Below are 21,087 nucleotides of genomic sequence, written 5' to 3' on the forward strand. Positions count from 1 at the left end.
AGGGAGGTGGGCATACACCAGGGCTGCCCATGAAGGGCTGACCTGCATATGAGAAAGCTCAGGGGCAGGTAAGAAGAGTGGGAAAGGCTGAGCTGGAGGGAAGACTGGAGGCAAGAGGCCTCGTAAGCAAGCTTAAAACTCCCACATGGCTCTCCCAGGAACAGTGACCGTCACTGGTTACTTGACCCCAGGAAGTATCACTCGGGGGTAACACACAGAAAAGTTCACGGGTCGCCTGGGTGGCTCAGTCAGGTCCAACTTCGGCTCACATCATGATCTTATGGTCCGTGGGTTTGAGCCCCGTGTTGGGCTCTGTGCTGACAGCTCAGAGCCTGGAGCCTGCTTTGGATTCTGTGGCTCCCTCTCTCTCTGCCCCTGTCCCGCTTGTGCCCTGTCTCTCAAAAATGAATAAACGTTAAAAAATTTTAAAATTTTTTTTTCTTCGTTTTTATTTATTTTTGGGACAGAGAGAGACAGAGCATGAACGGGGGAGGGGCAGAGAGAGAGGGAGACACAGAATCGGAAACAGGCTCCAGGCTCCGAGCCATCAGCCCAGAGCCTGACGCGGGGCTCGAACTCACGGACCGCGAGATCGTGACCTGGCTGAAGTCGGACGCTTAACCGACTGCGCCACCCAGGCGCCCCAACGTTAAAAAAATTTTTAAAAGAAAAATTCACAAAGATGAACAAGGACAGCAGATGTTACAAGGGCACTTGGCCCCGGGGTTCACTTCTAATTCTGTTGCTTCTCCTGTTCACCCCATCCTTGTAGAGTTCACTACCTACAAGGGGAAAAAATAAGCCTTCCCAAAGAAAAGGCCTCTGGAGAACCAAGGGTAGTGAGGAATGGCTGCCCTTTTTTCTCCATCTTAAACGTCTGACTCCTGTTCCAGGTCCCTCTCTACACCCTCACCTACACAAGTCCTGGTTCCCTGAGTGGGTATTTCCAAAGCTGCTCACAGCAATGGCTTATTAACACAGGGGTGCTTCTCTGACCCCCTAGCAAGGCCGCGTGCATAGTGAGCGTGGTCTGTGAGGATAAGCCCCGCACACCATCAATAAAGACCTGCTGGCAGACGAGCTTACCACAGGGACATGATGATTCCGTTGGCCACACTCCTGGAAGAGAAAACCATGATTTTTAAAATGCTCAAAAGTTCTGATTGATCAAAACAAGTTAATAAACAAAAAATCAAAATAAGCTTGGCATGGTGGAGAAACCACCTGAGTGGCCTCTTCTTATATGCACGTCCAGGCCTAGGCCACCCCACACATTACAGACAGGGGCCTGAGGCCCAGGGAGAGGTTAGACACTGTGCATGTGTACAACGGGGGAGACAGCTTGAGGTGCCCATCGGGACACATGCTCAGGACAGAATGGCTAGGTGGCCTACACTTCCAGATAAATGGTCAAGGCTAGAGGGGCAGATGGGGGGTTGTCAGCATAAATGTGGCCCCCAAACCATGGACGGGTACAACTGCTCAGGTATTACAAGTATAGTTGGTGACAGACAGGCAGGTAGGAGAACACCTGGATCGCTCAGGGGTCTACATCCAGAAAGGGATGGTGGGGGTGAGCTGCTACTGAGGCGGGCGTGAGGCCCTGGGGACCAGGATGTCCTGTGTCACTCTAGCAGGCCACAAGCTGCCACCAGCCTGATGCCTCTGGGGAGGTCATGCACAGAAAAACTGGTTCTGCTGGCTGCTGGGAGTTTGGGACACACTGAAGGAACCTCTCAAAGACTCCTGGACCTCATGTCTGTAGTATTGAGGCTCACACAGGCTGATGGCTAGCTGAAAACATGGAGGCTCCAGAGGCTATGTAAGTAACTCTGGGGCAGGCTGGCACTACCATATACCTATTGGTGCCTGTGTTATTCAATGTGCCAGCCAACTGAGTCTGTCACCTAGAGGATGCCTATAGGCACCAACCTCACCACCTGCCACCAGCCCTTGTAAAAGCCTGCCCTATCTCAGCCCTGACACACCCTGATGGCCCAAGACGTCCACCCCGGGGCATGAGAGGGGCAGATAACCAGCAGTCCTGGCTCAGCAGCCAACCAGCTATGGCCCAGTAAACAGCCCAGAAGCAGACACTCACCTCCACGGCCTGCATGGACTTAATGACCACCCCACACTCCTGCCCTCGGTCTTTCAGAGCTTCCTCGAATGGTTCCATGACAATGATGAGCTTCAGCCCTGGAGTCTCCTTCCTCTCCACATGTTCTAGCAGAAGCACAGCCTTCTGAGGTTTATCCACGACCACGGTGCTGATGTCAGCTGAAGGGACCATTAGGAAAAGTCAGGCTGTGTGAGCACAGGCTGTGACTGTGGGTAGCATGTGCTAGGCAGCAGAGCCATGGGCTTTGTGTGCCAAAGCTTGTGTGTAAATAAATGCAGAAGACAGGCCATGTAGGCTATGTGTTGTACACAGAGGAAAGTGCATGGAGCTTAGGAGAAACAAGGGCAAGAGGCCAAGGAATGTCCTGGAGCAGATTCCAAGCATTCCTTTGCTCCAGGCTCAGGATCCATAATCTCAGGTCTGCTTGAGGTTATTTGCCACCACCACCCCGCTTCCCCCGCATCTGCCCTGAGCTGAAAAGTAAGCCTCAGAGAGTAGGAAGCCTGTGTGGAGGCTGCTGCAGAGGCTCCTTCACGGTAGCCAGGCCCTGTGGAAGGTGCCTTCAGGTGAAGTCCAACTGGGGAAAGCCAACTCAACGGCCAGATTGGAAAATGTTCTTTGAGAATGGAAGCAAAGTGCTTACTAGTATCAGACAATTAGCGTAAGCTCAGAGGCTGGGGTCCAGGGGCTGGCTGCCAGTGGCAAGAGGAGGCAGCGGTGACTCACCTGTGTTGATAATGTAGCGGATAGCACCAGGGCCCAGGGTGTCATATAGTGGGATCACCACCATAGAATACGTGTAGCAGGCAAGCTCTGCGATGATCCACTGTGGAGACACACAGGTGCGGGGTTGGGGGAGCACAGAGCAGATAGGAGGGCTGTACTGCTCTTATGCCCAGGCAACCAGGGTACTTGTTCTGGGTCTTCCTGAGAAGGTTCTGTTCTGGCCCCCTCCACATTGCAAGGAATCCATGAGGTTAACTGGTTGCACCTGCTTCCCCACAGCTTTCTAGAGCACGCATGCCCCAGGGAATTTGGGGCCTCCAAATAGCCCAAAGCCTATTTCTAGGCCTTGTGGCCTTCTTCCCTGGGTCTTTCTTCCCCCATGGCTCAGGAAACACCTGTTTGTGGGGCTGGGTGGGGTGTAGATGGAGCTTGGCTGAGATGTCCACTCCTGATTAGGGGCAAAGTCAAAGGAGTCGGTGGTGGCATGGAACAAGTACATCCATGTTTTCTCTTGTCCTAGGCCCTACACGCAGTTTGACCAGGGCTGTTGTATGGTACCCAACCCCCTACTCTACTGAAACCTCTAAAACCACTCAAGGCAGATGCTTACCTCTGGTCGATTTTGTGCAAAAACACCAACAAACTGATCTGTACATGCTTTACAATTGTGTTGCAGAAGTCCGGACCCTAGATATTCAGCCCTGTCGGCCACCTGCACATGGACATGGGGAAGTGATGGAAAGCAAGGACTTTTAGCAGGGGAGGGAGATTCCCAGGTAAGGATTCCTACAGGTCTGAGACCTCCCTAAGACCCTACCCAGGTCGGCTGGAAGTCCTCTGAAGTTGCTGCTGGGAGTCTGGCAAACAGGCCATGCAAGGAAACAATGACCCTCTGAGACCCTGCAGGGTACCCACAAGCCCCACAATGCCAGGTCTACATGGGTCGACAGGGTGGGGCCTGTCCTCTATCACTCACCTCCTGGTAGGACAGCCACTGATAAGGTTGCTTGGGCTTCCTGAAGCCAAGACAGGGTCCATTCCCTGCAGAGAGATAAGCAGGCCTTGTGCCAGGGAGGATGGTAGGGTGGGTGTCACCTGCATCTGCTCATCAGATAGGTGAATGGACATCCCATCCTGTGGGGTGGTCCATGGGTCAAGCGAACTGCCCCCAGCTGCCTGTCTAACCTGCTGAAGCTGAAGGAGGCCTAAAGCACACAAGCATGACATGTCCTCAAGGATCAGGGAGGCCCTGGAATAAGGACTAACACAGTGCCAGTTCCCACCATGACCTGTGTGATGTAGCCTCAAGGGGACACAAAGACGTGGGGACTATGAGGCAGAGATGGAGAGTTGCCTCTCTGTGACCACTTCCTTTTGACCCATACCCTGGGTCACCCAGACATCCCAGAGGCTCAGGCTCTGAACCATGCCAGCCAGAGGCCTGGCAGTTTGAGGCTTAGCAGGGGCTGCCCATGGGAGATATAAAATAAGGGCTAAGGAGTGCCTAGGTGGCTCAGTTGGTTAAGCGTCTGACTTCAGCTCAGGTCATGATCTTGGGGTTCATGGGTTTGAGTCCTGCGTCAGGCTCTGTGCTGATAGCTTGGAGCCTGGAGCCTACTTCAGAATCTGTATCTCCCTCTCTTTGCCCCTCCCTGGCCCACATTTTCTCTCTCTCACTTTCTCAAAAATAAATAAACATTAAAAAAAATTTTTTTAACTATGAGCTAAGAGATGGTTTAAGGTCAGGCAGTGCTAAGGGCTAGAACAAAGCTGAGGTCAGCCCTTCGGCCGCATAATGCAGTTACTTCCCTGAGTGGGAGGAGTGCCAGGAGTTGCTTTTCTCCTCTGAACCTGGCAACCACTCACCTGCCACGCTCCTGGTTCCCTGCTTGTCGGCTCACACATTTGCACCTGCTCAACCCTTGGCAGGGCTCCTCCAGACCCTCACAGCCCCTCTCACCTGAGATGCTAAGCCCACGGCGGAACACCTCGTACATGGTCCTGGCATCATCATAATAGTGGGTGAGCAGCTGAGGGCCATCTCCAATCACAGATCTCCGGGCCCCACCACTGTCCTACGAGCCAAGCACAGGCCAGGGAAGCTGGCTGAGGCAGGCATAGGCATCAGGGGAGAGCACCGGTATGCAGCAGGCTGTACACGGCGTGGATGCACACCAGGGCCACACAGTTGGGACTGGGACATGCTCTGTGTGCACTCACACACATGGCCTACACACACCTGGATGGTACACACACAACCTCTACACACACTCACACACATATGGCTGGTATACGCTTGACCTATATGCAGCTACACTCAAACACAGTTGGCTCACATACACAGGCCCAGTACACTGGTCTCCCATACATGCACACAGCACCTAAACACTGCGTGAGCACACACAAAATGTCCATAATTTCAGTGACTGTTCAAATATACCTATGGTTCATTCATACAATGGAATGGTGAGTGTTGGCTAGAGTCAGGCTACCCTCTGGCATCAGGATCAGCCTGGAAAGGTGGCCTTCATCCCATCATCTGTTGCTGCTGTACCCCTAGGTTAAGAAAAATTTGGGTGCCATCCATCATTCACATAATAGCGTGAATTAGTTTGAATACTGGCTAAAGGTGCCTGTCCAGGAACACTCCTGCCCATGCCACATGACCCTTCTACGGCACGAATTCACCCTGTGTCTGCTTACTACTAAAAACAAAAAATAAATCTATGCTGCTCCCTCCAGGATCCTGGCCCATGGACCTTTGTCCTTGCTGGCCTCTCAAAGTAAGTTATAATTAAAATTACCAAATAGTCTGGTGCTTTCTCTGTGTCACCTTACCAAATCCTTACCACAACTCAGGAAGCAGATACTCCTTTTATTACTCACCTGACAGTTGAGGACATTGAGGCTCAGAGAGTTAAGAAACTGCCAACAACCATACAGCTAGTAAGAGGTATAGCCAGCCCTTCAGGGCTCCTGTATACCAAACGCCATACTGGTAATTACTCTGCTAGCCTGTTGGTAGCCCTTCTCCGCTGTCCAGCCACCCCATATGAATCTCCATTTCCCAAAGCCACCAGGTACAAGATCACATACTCACATCTTTGCACACATCATGCCTTCTGCTGGAAAAGTGCCCTGAACATCCCCATCCTATCTAGACCTGCACCCTCTCCTAGTGGGCAAAACTCTGCTATGCTCATGGTTGCCAAGATCAAGAGCAAAAAAGGCAGGATGTTGAACTGTATATGCAGCATGATAGATTTTAAAAAGAGGGGCAAATATCTATTCGCTCACAGATGATCATTACTAGGTTTCCCTGGGGAAGAAAAGGTGGAAGCTCTTCAGTCTATGACCTTTTTCCCTTTTGAAGTGTGAATATATTATCTATTCAAAATGAATAAAATTTAAGAAAAAGGTAATTTTTAAAAAGGCAAAATAGGGGCCCCTGGGTACCTCAGTCAGTTAAGTGTCTGGTTAGTGATTTCGGCTCACGTCATGAACTCCCAGTTCACAGGATCGAGCCCCGCATGGGGCTCTGTGCTAAGAGTGCAGAGCCTGCTTGGATTCTCTCTCTCCCTCTCTCTGCCCCTCCCCACTCTCTCTCTTTCAAAATAAATGAATATACTTAAAAAAAAAAGGCAAAATAAATGTCACAAGCTTAAGAAAGAAACAAATCTCACTAGTCCTTCTAGATTTAGCCTGGAATACCCTTGTCCAGGCTGGGCCACTCCACCTTTCCTCCCCTTGGTGACCTTCTCTGTGAGTCCACGTGCTCTGGGAGGACAGGAGCACGGGTGGGCTCAGTTCAGAGTCCCAGCTCCAGACCATGGCTGGGCACAGAGAGACTCTGGGAGGGAATTTATCTGGCAGCTCCTTGAGAACCTTAGGTTTTCTACTGAGGCACCAGTGAGCCAAGTCTTCCCACCCAAGAGACAGGCAAACTAGAGGCCTGGTGCAAGGCCATGATTGGGCTCTGCCCAGGGTTCAATTCCTGGGAGAGGCAGAGGGGCATCTAGCAGGAGACACTGCTCAAGGCTACTGGGAGGCTTAGTGGTTCACTGCTTGGGGAAACCAAGATTCTCTGCACCATTTTAGGTAAAATCAGCTATAAGTTTGGCTTCTACCTTCAAGATACCTGTCCTCTGCCCACTCCTTTCCACAGCCCAGCCACTTCCACATTGCTCACCTCCACTTCCTCTGACTGCATCAGGAGGTTGCATGGTGGTTGTAAGGCCTTTGGCCGGTGAGTGAACCAGTAGGCGAGGATGGCAGCCAGAGCACCCATACTCACAAGGGTGGTAGCTGAGAGGCTGCGGAAAAACTGGCCCAAGTCGCCCAGCTCGGGCAGCCGCAGCAACCTCAGTATCTCTTGTGTCTGCATCTTCTCCAGAAGCGAGAGGATGAACTCTGTAGGAAACAAGAGGTAGGTGAGAGAGGAGAGCTGATGGCAGGCTAGGGAGGAGTCTGGTTCTGTCCTTCCATCTGTCTTGGATCACAAGTGACAAAATGACCTTGGCCAGGCCCTGGCCAAATACAGTAGGGCAGGCCCTGGGTTGGTTGGGGTGTACAGTCTTCTTGTGCAACACAGTGTATCCCTAGACAGGCCTGTCCAGGTGACAGGCCAGATCCCTTAGCGGTCACACTTGACAGTCAGACATCCGGCCCGGTTTTCCTGAGAACCATATGCTCAAGCCCTAGGCCATGGATGACAGATGCTTCCCTATCTTCCAGGAGCCAGGGAATGCTCTGAAAGCTCTGGAATTAATGCCTCCTGAGCCCCAGGGTTTGGGTGCTCTGCCTCTCCTCTGTGTTCATATTATTGTGCTTCTCTTTGCTCCTGGAGTATGAAAAGCACAGTGACCAGAATGAGTCGGTGAAGGGGTACAGGTTCCTCCCAGTCTACCTCAAAGTTCCCAGCACCAGGCCCTGATCCTGAGGGAGACAGAGAAAGGAAAGGGAGCAGAGCCCATGGACCCACTCTTACAGGTACCTCTGGCCCTCATGACATGAGGGCAATCATCTCTCTGGCAAGGGTCCAGTGAGTGACACAGCAGGGCTTCCCCAGGTCTACATCCTCATCATACCATAGGCTCTTCTTGAAGAAAAGATGGAGCCACAGTCTTGCCAGGGCCAGAGGTGATGCTGGGGCCAACTTTGTGAGGAACAGCAAAGTTACCAAGAGCAGCCAGGGTGGGATGCAGGTACTGCTCCCTGGCCCCAGAGTGCTGACCACTATTCACTACAACTCTGCATGGCCACTGACCAAGCACCAAGAGGCACAGCTGGCCCCACCATTAACTGGGCCCTGGGCCGTCCCCCCTGGGACCCAATCAGCTCATGTCCAGAGGACACAGAAGTGGCATAGGGGAACTGATGGGAAGGGAAAGGAACCAAGGCTCAGAGAGAAAGGGCTCAGCAAAGTGCTGTGTGCACTTCTAGGGGTAACCAGCCCTCCTTGTGATGTCACATAAAGTGGTCAGGACTCCATACTTGCCCACCACAGTCCAAGTGGCGACAGTGGGCTGATGAGGGCATAGAGAGGACGCCCTGGGGTGGACAGTGGAAGTGTTGCTGTGAGAAATACTATTAACTAAGTTTGGTTCAAAGAGAGCAGGTCTCAGGAGCTGCCACGTTCTCCTGATGGCCACTAAATGAAGCAATGATGGCAGGGCAGACATATGGCCAGTTGGGCTAAGGGTCTTCACTTCACCCAGGACTGAGAGAGGCAGTGAGGATGGACCAGGCATTGGATGCTTTTATCTTCACTAGGGCATCTTCAGTGTCACTGCCCAGTAGGATTTGAGGCTACAAGCACCACATAATACCTATAGGTCTGCCAACCTAATGAGGGCTGGGTAAGCTCCAGGCTGCCATGCACCACTTATGGCCGCTCTCCTTACTGGCCCTTGACCTTTGGAAGCAAGACTGTGGTTTTCCTTTTTGGAAAACAGTGAGAAACCCAACAGCAGCTACTCTGCAGCCATAGGATATGAGCCAAACAGCAATTGCTTGACCCCGGAGAAAGGAGCAATCTGCTGAAATCCCAATAAATAATATTTGTACTAAATTGTAACATTACCACATCAGAGATGAGATCAGTGATGTGCAAGTCACTGCAGAGAAAGCAAGTAAATCTTGATTCAAATCCCTTCTTCTCCACTTATCAGTGACACAAGGTTGCATATAACTCACCTCTCTGGACCTCCACTTGCCCATCTTTAATATGGGGACAGTATCACAGAGGCATTTACTCATACTGTGCCTGGCATAGTTAGAAGCACGCCATGACTAAACAGATGGTTAAGGGTTATGGTTGTCAGACCAAGGAGGCAGGCCCAAGCACCGGGCAGAGGTGGCTGGGCCCTGGATATGGTCCCTCAAGAGTTTATGCTCTATAGATGGCACAACAGGCTGTCTGAGTGTCTGAATCCTGGGAACACTCATGAACCACGCCCAGGTTCTAGCTGCCCCCTGGAGAGCAGAGAAAGTGAGCCCCCAGCCAGCCCTCACTAAATTCCTCACTGAGTTTATCATTCTCACTGAGTTCCTGAGCTGGAAACCCAGTTTTACTGGTAGCCTCCTTGAGCTAGATCAGTTTTGAGGCCATCCCACAGGAACAAATCACTCCTGGCATATCAATCACATTATGGTTCTGCACCAGCAAAGAAGAGGCCCAGCTATGGACCCCAGTGAATTCACCAAGGAAAACCACTCTGGGGAAGACCCTGGGCAGGCAGCCAGCTAGTTTCCTTGGGACATTTACTTCCCTAAGCTGCAGATGGAGAGACCAAGTGACAGCCCTGCCTATCAGAGAAATAACTCAGTACACATAGTGGAAAATCCGGATGTGTTCATCAGCTCTTGGGGTGCGCTCAGAGCTCATTGACATTTCCTCTAATGGGCTGAACTGGTTCAATGGGCTGAGAAGCCTCTGACAAGCCTTAAGAGCTCAGCTGTACAGTCCCCCAAAATTTTAGAGAGAACCCTACAGTCCCTAGTCCTCAGCCATTGCTCATGGGCCCTGAGCTACAGCAGAACGTGGGTATCTGCAGCATTCGCTGATATCCACGGAGCACAGCCCAGAATGGCCATCCATCCATCCACCCACCCAACCCCCATTCACTCAGCAGACCCTCACATGGTCACCGCTCTCATCTAGATCAGTGCTGGACCCTGGGTCAAGCCAGATGTGGGCCTGCCCTCCTCCTGGGCGGCTCATGAAGGAGCGGACAGGGCTGTGTAGTGTGGTCTGGGCTGTGATTAGGCATGGGGAGCCAGAGAAGGTGCTCGGCGCAGGCATGGGGAGTCAGGACAGGCTTCTGGCAGGGAGTCATACTGATGTTGAGATGGAAAGATGAAGAGGAAAGGATGTCCTGAACAGAGGGAAGCAAATGTACAGAAGCTGGAGCTGACAGAGAGCAGAGAGCATTTAGCCAACTGAATATTCCACTCAGCAAATAAGGTCTGAGCCCAAGAAATCTTGTACAAAGGTCAATGCCACAAGTCTGAGAGGCTGGCCTCCTAGATATGCAAGTTCTCAGAAGTCACCAAAGTATCACAGGCCCCAGGAGAGGGAAGAACAGAACTTATCTAAACTTGCTGAATTCCTGGTGTCCAGGAAGCCCTTGCCGAAGGTGGAAACACACAGACTCCACAGAAGAAGGTACTTGCCATCCACAGATACAGAGGGGGCAACTAGGGAAGCCAGGATCCAGGGCCCAGACCACAGCCTCCCATACCACTACCCCATCCCTGCCAACATTGGACCATCATATCCACACCTGTGCCCTCATTTGCAGTGGGGTTGAACCCACAGGTAACTACCTCCAGACCTGCTCAGAAAGGCCCAGGCCCAGGCTGCAGGGGAAGGAGGCAGCACAAGGCCACCAGAGCCTATGAAGCGGCATCAGGCAGTCAGGCCCCCTTCGCTTCTTCTTCACTGTGCACACAGTAGGGGTGGGTCCCTCAGACCGTCTTCTCCTGGCGGGGACCTTCTCTCTAGATAACCCATTTGCCTGGGGCAATGGAGGGTGGTGGAGAAAGGGCTTGACTACCCACTCCTCCTCAGGCTCCTACTTAGGTACCCACCCTTAAGGAAGCATCTGAAGTGAATGTAGCAACTCTGGCCCTGAGGCTGGGCCTGCACCCCTCCCTGCTGGGTAGCAACCAAGGGAATCAGTGGTGCACATATCATGCTCCTAGGCTTGCTGACCTTCTCAGACATTCAGGGCTGCCCGCGTATACCCTTAGATTCCCTGCAGACCTGGGAGCCACTGCAGGGCAGAGCTGCAAATCCAGGTCTTCTGAGGACATGGGCCTGAGAGCCAACCCACGCCACCAAACCCTTCGCATGGGGGCAGGGTAGAGTCAAGGCCTGGGGTCTGGTCTCATTTCATTATTTCAAAGGGCCTTGGCCTCCTCTGACCTTTACTCTCTCTCCATTAAGCTAGGGTGGGGTTTGGTGGTGCCTGGGATCCCAACAAGAGCTGCCTCTTCCCATACCCCAGGAGGCTCTCCTGGTGGCAGCAGCATAGGATGTGGGATGGGGGTGGGCTGGGCAGCACCCAATGGAATCAGTGGTGCACTGTTGCCAAGTGAGTGTTTGTAAATATTCAGCTGGCAGGAGGACCGCGCCCTCGGCACAAACTAGTCTCCTCTCCCCCAACATATCCTATACCTCTTTGTCCTCTGGCACAGAACAGTTCAGGACCCCAAGTGGTGGCACAGGCTAGGGGACTGAGAGTCCCCCCCCATCCCTCCCCTCCTTGTACCATGTTCTCCACTGATTTGGGGCACATGGAAGGTGGGTGGTGAGTGGCATAGCTGTCAAAGCCCAGGAAGGGGAAGAATAGGAGGAAAGAAACCCTGGTGGGAAGCATATTGGCACCAAGGTGGCAGGGTGGCAGGGGTAGAGCCCCAAGGCACAGTCCCTGTTGGAGATGGCCCTGAGGCCCTTGGCTCAGATCCAAGAACCCTCGGCAGACCCAGCCTCCTAACTGCAGCACTCTAGACCTTCACAAGCTACCTAGATGGCTCTGTCAGGGCCACCTCCTAAACACCTCTCAGAGCTGACTGCTCCTCTTCACCCCCACAGCTCATGGCCTGGTCCAGCTACCACTAAGTGCAGTTCAGATTCCCACACCAGTCTCCTCATAGGCATCCCTGCTCTTAACCAGTGCTTACACTGATACCAAGGTTATTTTCCTGGTACACAGATAGGACCATGTCATGCTACTACTCAAAAACCTTCTCTGGCTCCCTACCACCTTAGGACAAAAGTCCAAACTCATCACGCCAGTACTGAGGGACTTCATGACTCTCAGATTCTTTCCTCCCCTTTAAATCGTTCAGGTTCTCTCTGCATCCACCCAGAGTGGGGTGGGAGTTCTTGCAATGGGGTTCTGGGTCTCTGATGGTGGGCAAGCACAAGGCAAGCCACCAGATCATTAAAGAACATCCTTAACTCTCAAAGAAAGGCTTCAAAAAGAAAATCACAACCTCTCCCAGGGCCCAGGGTCCCCAGAAAACAATCTAGGGAGAGGGCCCAAAGGTAAGTTCTGGTGCTGCACTGACCTGGTCTGAACCTTGACTCAGACTCTTGATAGCTGTATGACCTTGGACAAGTCACTTTATCCCTCTGGGCCTCTGCTCAAACAAGCCAATGGATAGACAGAGAGTGTGGTGCCAATCACACAGTAAATGAAAACACTCAGTAGACAGTAGTTAGCTAACGCGGTTACTCCATCTCTTTGCCAGCCAGAAGGGCTCAAAGATAACTTGCAAGAGTACATGCATTTATACCCTACCTTTCCAGAGGGCTCCTGGCACTGGGGAGGCGGCTGAACTGGTCCCACTAGTACCAGCCTCCCTTTATAAAGGGTATGTGGGGCTCAGGGAGAGAGCTTACCACATCTTGAGCAAGGCACAAAAGTGGCGAAGGCCCTGCCCCAAGTGTGCCCTCCTGGGGACAGCGGATGGCAACAGCCGCCTGCTCTGAGAAGCCGGGTGGTGGTGGAGGCGTTAGCAGTGGTGGCAGAGGCTCCCTGGCGGCCGTGGGAGCAGGTCTGGCAGGACCTGGGTACAGAACAGCTCTATGAGGAGCTGCTGCCCCCCCCTCCCCTTCATCTGCACATTGGGCAGCACTGGCTCAGATCAGCTTAGAGCCAAGCAACCCGCCTTAACCCCCACTCTGCCAGGTTTCCAGAGCTCCGTTCACTGCTTCTCCCCCACCTCCACTCTGTCTTCAGTCCTGGACGGGAGTTTGCCAAATGGGTTGCTTAAGGACAAAGCCTCTTTACACATCCATCCGTGACACCGATTAGGGGCCAGAGCCTCAGCCAGGGGCTGGGGACCTGCAGCCAACGTGACTGGCAGAGGTAGTAGGAAGTAGTGGGGAGTGGGGGTGGGGATGCCAGATGTCCGGCTGAGAGAGGCATCTAGAAGCCCAGGAGACTCCACCGCCAGCCCCTCCCAGGGACTGTCTCCACTTCCTGACCCCACAAGGTCACAACCTGTCTACTTGGGGAGAGGAAGGAAACTGGTCACAGTCCCAGATATAACACCTGCTCAGAGATGCTCTGGACACTCTGGACCAAGGATCAGGGTCAGCAGGTCTCTTCTGAAAGACCCTAGTCCAGCACACCAGCCCCTCCTTAATGACTGCCCTTAGAGACACTGTTTCCTGGTTTGCCAGGGACTAGCCATCCGGGAGCCAGAATCCACACCCAGGCCTGTTGGAACCAAAGCTGATCTCTGACATCTCTCAGCACCTCTGGCAGACAGACTGGGACCAGAGGTCCCACAGACTCCCAGGACCTCACTCCTGCAAGGTTTGTCTCCGTGGGGTTGAGGGGAGGGGGTTAGGTATGGCCATTTTTCACTCCTATTTTGGTGACCAGCATGTGGCTGGGCACACAGTAGCAACATGGTGGCCCCTGCTGAAAAGTAAAAGACAAGTCCAGGCCACAGTGGCCAGCTCACCGCCCTCCAGGCCCTACCCAGAACAGGTGATTCCGAGTCTGCCAAGATGGACCCAGTGTCTACCCAAATCCGACCTACCTCCTCAGCAGCAGGACAGTCCCATGCCACAGTCCAGTGCTCTGAGCTCCCTTTTAAGGGGCTGTGTGCACAACTTGCCAGGTGAGTCTAGAGTTCACAGACCTTGCAACACTTTGCCTGCGGCTGATGGAGCCTCTATTGCTCTCCCCACCACGTGGGGCAGGCCCTGAGGGGAAGTTCCTCCCGCCTCAGTAGCCCCCACCTAGAATCTGGCAGGTGCCTATCTCAGCCCGCAGGTCCCATCCTCCTCCAATCCACCTGGAAGAAGCTTTAAAATACATACACAAATGCCTGAGGACCCAAGTTCTGTTCACAAAGCTCCTACCTCATCCTTCTTAGCAGGATCCCTACGTTTCTCTAGTCATCTTCAGAGATGTTTTAAAACAAGACAAAATCTTCATTTAAATGCCTTTCAGGGCAGCTTTCAGAGCAGGAAATTCAGCGGCCATGACCAAGGTCCTGGCTGATGGAAAGCCACACAGGGTGCTGGGGACACAGTCACAGCAGCAGTTCCATCCCAGGAAGTTTGTGGCCCCATCACTAGGTTAAGAAAAGCACAGATCTTACCATAACCTGTGCGGCCCTGACACGCAGACACGCAAACACAGCAGCCCACCCTTGGCCCACGTATCTACCCGGTCCTCACAGATATTCATGCCTATCTCTACTATGTGAGGCTTTCTCTCCATCTTCCTCTTGGGCTTTAATTAGAGTCACAGAACCACAGATGATTGGGGCAGAGATGGGGCCCAGGGCCTCCCCAACCGGGGAAGTGCCAGGGGAGACACACTGCACATCCCCCAAGAGGCTAGGATGCAGGTTGCTGGGTTACACAGCAACTCACCTGCCGAGCTTCCCCAGGGAGCCTGATTATAGCTCCGAAGGCTCAATTTAAGCCCTTTCAATGTGGAAAAGTCCACCTACAGTTGGCTGTGCCTGACCGCTGAGCAGGGCCACCACCTGTACCTGCTAGCCCGGACTCACCGTGAACATGCCTCCCTTTAGCAATTCATTCAGTGCGGGAAACAGCCTTCACTGCCCTCTGATACCTCCCCACCTTCCTCCCACCATGCCGGCACCTTTAAAGAATCCCACTCACCCTAAGCCCTGGTCAGGGAACATGGGCCCACATTCCTGACGACAACACCAGGAAGCCAGGCTCAAACAACACTTTCAGGAACTTAAAAATACAAATAACCTTGAGGACGGAGGAGCGAACAGAAACACAGTGTCTTTCACAAGCTCTGAGATAAACGTTGTCCTTACCACGAATCGGGCACAACTAAAATTTCAGAGCAAAGAGGGGGCATCAGAGGCTAAAACTGGCAGAAGTCCCTATGGAAATATTTACCGAGTATGATAACCAGGGCCGATGGTGTGGATGAGCCTCAGCCTCATTGCCCTTCCTTCCACACCAAGCCCTGGGACAGCAGGCAGGACTCAGGGATGCTGGTGAGGATCATGAGCACTGCACAGGCAGAGGGACACCCCCTGGCCAGGCCCCACCGTGCAGGAAGCCAAATCCTGTGGCTGCAACATGATCCTTTCCCCTCCCAGACAGTCCGTGTTAGGACTGCCAGTGTCCTGGCTTCAGGAGCAGTGATCCATTTCCGTCACTGGCCCACGCTGAGGACATACTGTGAACCGAATAGGTTCAAGCTCAGAAAGGGACCAGAGGCCACTCCTGGCAGGGCCAGGGTCTTAGGGCTCACTGCAGATGGCTGCGGCCCAGGATGTGACCTCCTCCAACGGGGGTTCTGCTAAGATAGGGTTGTGGGAACTGAGGTGGGGGGACAAGAGAGGGATTTGCTCACCTGCTTGTTCACTCAGGAGCACTCAGGGACCCTGCTCAGGAAGGAATGCACAAAAGACAGGACCTGAGGCACATCCTTAGTCAGGAATAGGGAGGAAGGTGGGAATTGGGAGCAGATGGAAAGGAGTGTTCTGAGAAGGGGATAGACTGATAAAAGTGGGTTGGTAAGTTGCAGAAACAGCCTGTAAGATTTTGAGGCTCCTAGGAAAGTGGCAGGAGTCTGGTTGCATTGAGGAAAGGGGCAGGAAGCTGAGGCTGGGAGGATAGCATTTAGCTGCAGAAGAAAAAAGACTTGGTACTTGTATATAAGCCTCATGCCTTCAGTGTCACAGCCATCAGCTAAGAGAACCCACCAGCTCCTAGTAACCTGGGGTTTTAAGATGCATAAGTGCCCCCCACCAGCCAAGCTGTACCCCTAGAACTCTGCTAAAGGGGCTGCTACTGTAGCCAGGAGCCAACAAGACTCCATTCCAACCATTCTAAGTGTCACTGTTTTTTCACAGAACAGACAATAAGCAGAGAAGAGAGAGTTTTGCCTTTGGTTAAAAGTAAATTTTCTGGAAAATTTGATAAATAGCTTAATTTTCTGGCTCCCCCATACTCTGACAAAGTTTCTCTTCGGAATGCCACAAAAAGAAACAAATCCACGTTTCACTTAGTTCAGTGGAAGGCTATGCCTGTCAGTGGGACCTTGTCATTTCCTGACTCATCCCTCTGGAGGTCAGGGTCACACAGCAGCCGTCTCTCACTGCCCTAGGGCCGCAAGGTCCTGTTGTTGGCCACTGAGAGCCACTGGTGTCCACAGGGTTAATATCAGGGCTCAAGTGGCCCAGCCCTCAGCTGGGCAGGAGCATTGAGAACTCAGGCCTCCTTTTCAAGGCCAGGATGAATGGGGAATATGCAAATGCCCGCCTCCTGAGGAGTGCAGGGGAGGGCCTGGTGCTGTATCTTTCCACTCTGGGCCTGTCACATGAAAGGGTGTGTATTCCTGCGGCTGGCTCCGGGCGCCAGACTGGGGCTGTTCTCACCAGAAAACAAAAATCTCTTTCAGACCAAGCGAAAACGAGGCCCTGGCTGGTCCAGGAAGGCTGTTGGACGTTGTTCACACTGACCCACCGAGAGCAACTATCACTTGGATTCTCACTGAACCCGCCACCTTTCCAGATGGAGCCAGAGGCCTCTGTGGCCCCAGGGAAAGAAAGCACTGTGTTGGGTCAGAGTGGGTGGCACCAAGAAGTAGGATTGGCTCGTTCTGAGGATCTGTTCGTTTTGCCCCCTTTCGAAAATAGAAATGGCTGGATCTAAGGTCACCGCCTTTTATTTATGAGGGAACTTTGGTAATTTTCATAGTGTTGATGATTAAACATGGAGAAAGAAAAGGGAAGAAAAATGTAATGGCAAACGAAAGAACTTGCAGTGCCCAGAAAGGACTTTTAAGAATGGAGGCCGCGTGCATCCTCTGCCCACCTCGCCAGGAACTGCTGCCACACTGCCCTCAAACTGTGGGTAGGGTTTACGGTAACCCAGAGCCCAGCGTGCGAGATCACAAGCTTCTGGGACACTCCAAGGCTTGGACTCCATCCTCAACAGAGGCCCCATGACAAGATCAGACATCAATTTTGTTCAGACTTCCAGAGGCCAGAAGAGCTGCTTTTCTGACACCTGGGGGTCACCAGGAGCTGTCCATTAACCAGAGTACAAACCTAGTACCTTATGAAGTATGAATGCTACTCAGACTCCCATTAACAGGAGACAGTGACACAGGGAGACCTCAAACACACACATGGTGGTTTAGCCTGAGAGGAAATCTAGGACAAAAACACTTGAGGAACTGATTCAGAACCAACAGGAGGGCTGGTGGCTGCCCTGCTGATTCCCTGCAAGCCAACGGAAACAGGCCTGGTCAGCTTCTCAGCCCAAAGAAAATGCCCATCTCTGATGAACCTCCATTGCTGTTCCCTCCTCAGGTCTTTCGTCTGTAAGTTGGGGCCAACAGTACCCCCATGAAGCCAAGAGGCCAGGCATGTCTGTGAGTGTTCAGGGAGCTACCCCGAGGGGAACAGGAGGTCAGAGGAAGGAGAGGAGCAGGAGGGGAAAGGACACTTCAGTACAGATGGAAAGGGTGCTTCATGGGTCTCAGCCTTCCCTGATGTCTGACCCGTGGCAAGGGATAGGGACATATGTACACACACCTCTCACCAGCCCACTGGCCAGGAAAAGGCCTGCCCTCCCTTTCTCTCCACCACTCCAAGATGAGCTAGGCTTGTGGGGAGAGACTGTAGGCAGGGCGGGGGGCTGAGTAAGGGTGAGTTGAGGGCATCTCCAAGAGAACCATGTCCAACCCATCTGCTAGAAGGCACTATCACCATTAACACTGAAGCTCGCCAGACACTAAGCAGGGTCCTGGGGTTTAGGTGGCCTCATGCAACCTCAGCTCTAGGGGCCATAGCAGAGGGGCCAGAAGCACTGCCCTTTCCAAAGTTAAGGATTCACTGAAGGTCTGGATGGGTCCCGGTGAGTCCCCCTTCTCCGTGTTCTTAACTGCCTTCATCTCATTGGCCTCTAGAGCCTCACCATCCAGCCTCTGGCCAACTTCCCTGTCCAACCTTACTGGCAGGCCCATATTTTATCCTGCTGCCCAGTCTCTGACTGACCTCACTGTCCCTCCCAGTAGCTCTTATGCCTATTTGACAGGATCTGCAGTCACTGCCCAGAATGGTCTATAGCCAAGGCTGGGCCAGTAGTTAGTGGTCAGAAGGACACTGACTGGAGATAGTTAGCCCCAGCAGCAATCCACATGCTGGAGGGTACCAAAGGGCCTTGTAGCAGGGCTGAGTCCTGGTTGGTCCCTTGGGATCCACCTCCTGTACTGGTGGGCCAGGCTGGTGTAGTGCACTGGGAGTAGGGTGGGATTCCTGGTGTTGGTTAGTGGGCTTGGTCCCAGAGCTGCCCGTTTGACCTGGGCCTGCCTGTCCTCTCTCTTTCCTCCAATAATCATCAATCACTGGGTCTGTTCCTAGCCCCAAAAGGTGTCATTCCAGATTTGCTTGTCCCAGGGTCTGAAAACAGAGATGCTGATTGTTCCCTCACTGGTACTATCCTGGCCTGGCTTCTTGCTCTAAAGCCCCAGAAGACACCTATCTCAGAATGCAGGCCTGAATGGGCAGATGGCAAATCAGAAGCCAGCACCCCCCTCCCCCACAACTATTCTCCATAGACAACCCCAGCCAAACACCTGAACTAGCTGTCAGGAAAGGAAAGATGTTCCTGGGAAGAGCAAGTAGGTAGGTACAGGTGGGACTTTTTGGGATCTAAAAATCCTTCAGGCTCTGAGATTACAGGTTAGGTCTCAGAACAGATAACTCAGTTTGGTTCAGAATTTGTCCCAACCCACTTACCATCTTTCCATTTCTGCCTATCACGGATCCCAAGCCTCACATGAATGAAAAGCCACAAAAAGGAACAAGGTCTGGGAATGACTACACCCACCATGAGCTCCCAGAGCATCCAAGCCTTGGTGGGAGACCAGCCTGGGCATTCTGAAGGACACTCCAAGGGCCCAAAGTAGCATTCCTGAAGCCCAATGGGTGGCTAGTAATGATTCTGGCCATGCCAATGCAGGAAATGGGGCCATCACACCAGACCATCAAGTGAGCTGAGGACCCTGATTAGGGCCTCCTGTCTGCTCTAGTTGGTCAGAGCTCCCACCCTACTGGAGCTCTAAGGAAACAAAATACCTCACCCTTAGAGAAGAATATCTTCCAGAAAACCAATCACCTGCAGGTATGGGTTTGGTCCTTCCCTCCTTCCTTTAGCAAAAACTTTTGGAGCACCTCCTTCTGTTCTGGGTTCTTAGCACTAACGGTTCCCCCGTGAAGGCTGACCTGTCCTGCCTGCGAGGAGTTCATGCCTGCTTTCCCCTACTGTTTCTACCACACTGGCATCATCCCCAGTTGGCACCTAGTAAAAACACACACAAGATCTATTATTTGCTAATTGATTTGTGGTAAGAGAATGGCTTATAAAACACATCATTATTAAAATAAATTATTCTCATGGAATTCTTCATATTACTTATTTATGCAGTAAACAACAGCTCACACTGTGCCTGGCCCCAGACTGGGCACAGAGAGAAGAAACTCTGGCCCTGCCTTCTAGGAGATCATACTATAGGAGGCCCAAAACTGCAGCTCAGTGGGAGAGGTGCCACTAGCCATGGCTTGTAGATGTGCAGGGGTAGTGTCACCTTGGCCACCCACATGTCCAGTTTGGGCTATGTTTCCTTGAAGCAGCCACTGTACAGAACAAAGCCCAGGATGCCTGGCTTGGTATTCTAGGGCCTGCAGAACCCAGCCCTGATGACCTCACTCGCCAAGCCGAGTTTGGCCACAGTCACTCCTATGACCAGTCTTTCCTCAGACTAGTCCTTCTGCCTGGAATGCCTTGTTTCCCTACTCCCTTTCTGCACATCAGAACCCTGCACCTGCTTTAAGGAAGGCCTAGCTTGAATTAACATTTAAAGGGCCCTTTCCTATGTGCCAGCCCCTGCTCTCAGCACTTTATGTCTGTCCTCTCTTCAAACCCTCCCCCTCCCAAGGACCACTCCCTTACTTGTGCCCACGGACAAGTCTGCTGGAGGGCTCATGCCCTGGCTGCTCAGGTCTGATGGTTCCTCCCTGGACTGGAAGTCTGAGGGTATGGTCTGGCTCATAGCTCGTAGGAGTTGCTTCACCCCTGAACCTCCCTGAGTCTCACTACGTCATTTTTTAAACGGGGATAACAGCACCACAGTGTTGTGGGGAAGATTAAAGGAAAGGCTAGGGAATTGTAGAACACAGGGCTTGACACATGGTAGGTGCTCAGGGAAACAGCAGTCAAATCAGCACGTTTGCAACAACACTTCCCCCCATAAAAACAACCCACTCCCACATTCCATAAATATGTGAGTGCCTACTATGTGCCACACTAATCACATGGCTAATTACAAAGTGCAGCTTGTGTTATTCAAATGCCTATAACTTTTGCCTCTTTTTGCAAACAAGTCAGAGCCTCACGCTCACTTATTCTGCTTGATGTATGTATGGAATAGTCCTGGTTCCCATGTGGGCCTGAGGCTGAGCCAAAGTCAGCCTTCTGAAGGTCAATCTAAGGGCCCTTGTAATCACATGGGACAGGAAACCAGCCAGAGCTGAAAGGCCCAGTTCTGCCGCCCTCTGGTGTTGGTGTGCTGTCACTGGTATGACTCTTGTATCCTACCACAGGCTGGGGAGGATAAGGTGCTGAGGTGAGAATTCTCCTACAGAGCAGTGCATCATGTGTAAATCCAAATTTTCTTTTGTGAGGCATGCCCTCAGCTGTTCTGCCT

General features: G+C 52.5%; 1 protein-coding gene across 3 annotated transcripts in view; it reads right to left on the reverse strand.

Annotated features, from left to right (window-relative positions):
• Positions 1-21,087, reverse strand: part of ACSL6 (acyl-CoA synthetase long chain family member 6) — a 60,868-nt gene that overhangs the window by 36,443 nt on the left and 3,338 nt on the right. For 2 of the 3 annotated variants that reach the window (XM_030317654.1, XM_030317645.1), the window contains exons 2-8: positions 7,038-7,258; positions 4,809-4,923; positions 3,825-3,889; positions 3,459-3,560; positions 2,849-2,948; positions 2,102-2,280; positions 1,087-1,119 (exon numbers count right to left, since the gene is read on the reverse strand). In XM_030317654.1, coding sequence (XP_030173514.1) covers positions 1,087-1,119; positions 2,102-2,280; positions 2,849-2,948; positions 3,459-3,560; positions 3,825-3,889; positions 4,809-4,923; positions 7,038-7,258 — 815 coding nt within the window. Of the gene's footprint in view, positions 1-1,086; positions 1,120-2,101; positions 2,281-2,848; positions 2,949-3,458; positions 3,561-3,824; positions 3,890-4,808; positions 4,924-7,037; positions 7,259-12,758; positions 12,890-21,087 lie in introns of those variants that run through there. The other variant, XM_030317679.1, reaches the window with a different exon arrangement.

Source organism: Lynx canadensis, chromosome A1 (genome assembly GCF_007474595.2).
Source record: "Lynx canadensis isolate LIC74 chromosome A1, mLynCan4.pri.v2, whole genome shotgun sequence".
NCBI classification, from domain to species: Eukaryota; Metazoa; Chordata; class Mammalia; order Carnivora; family Felidae; genus Lynx; species Lynx canadensis.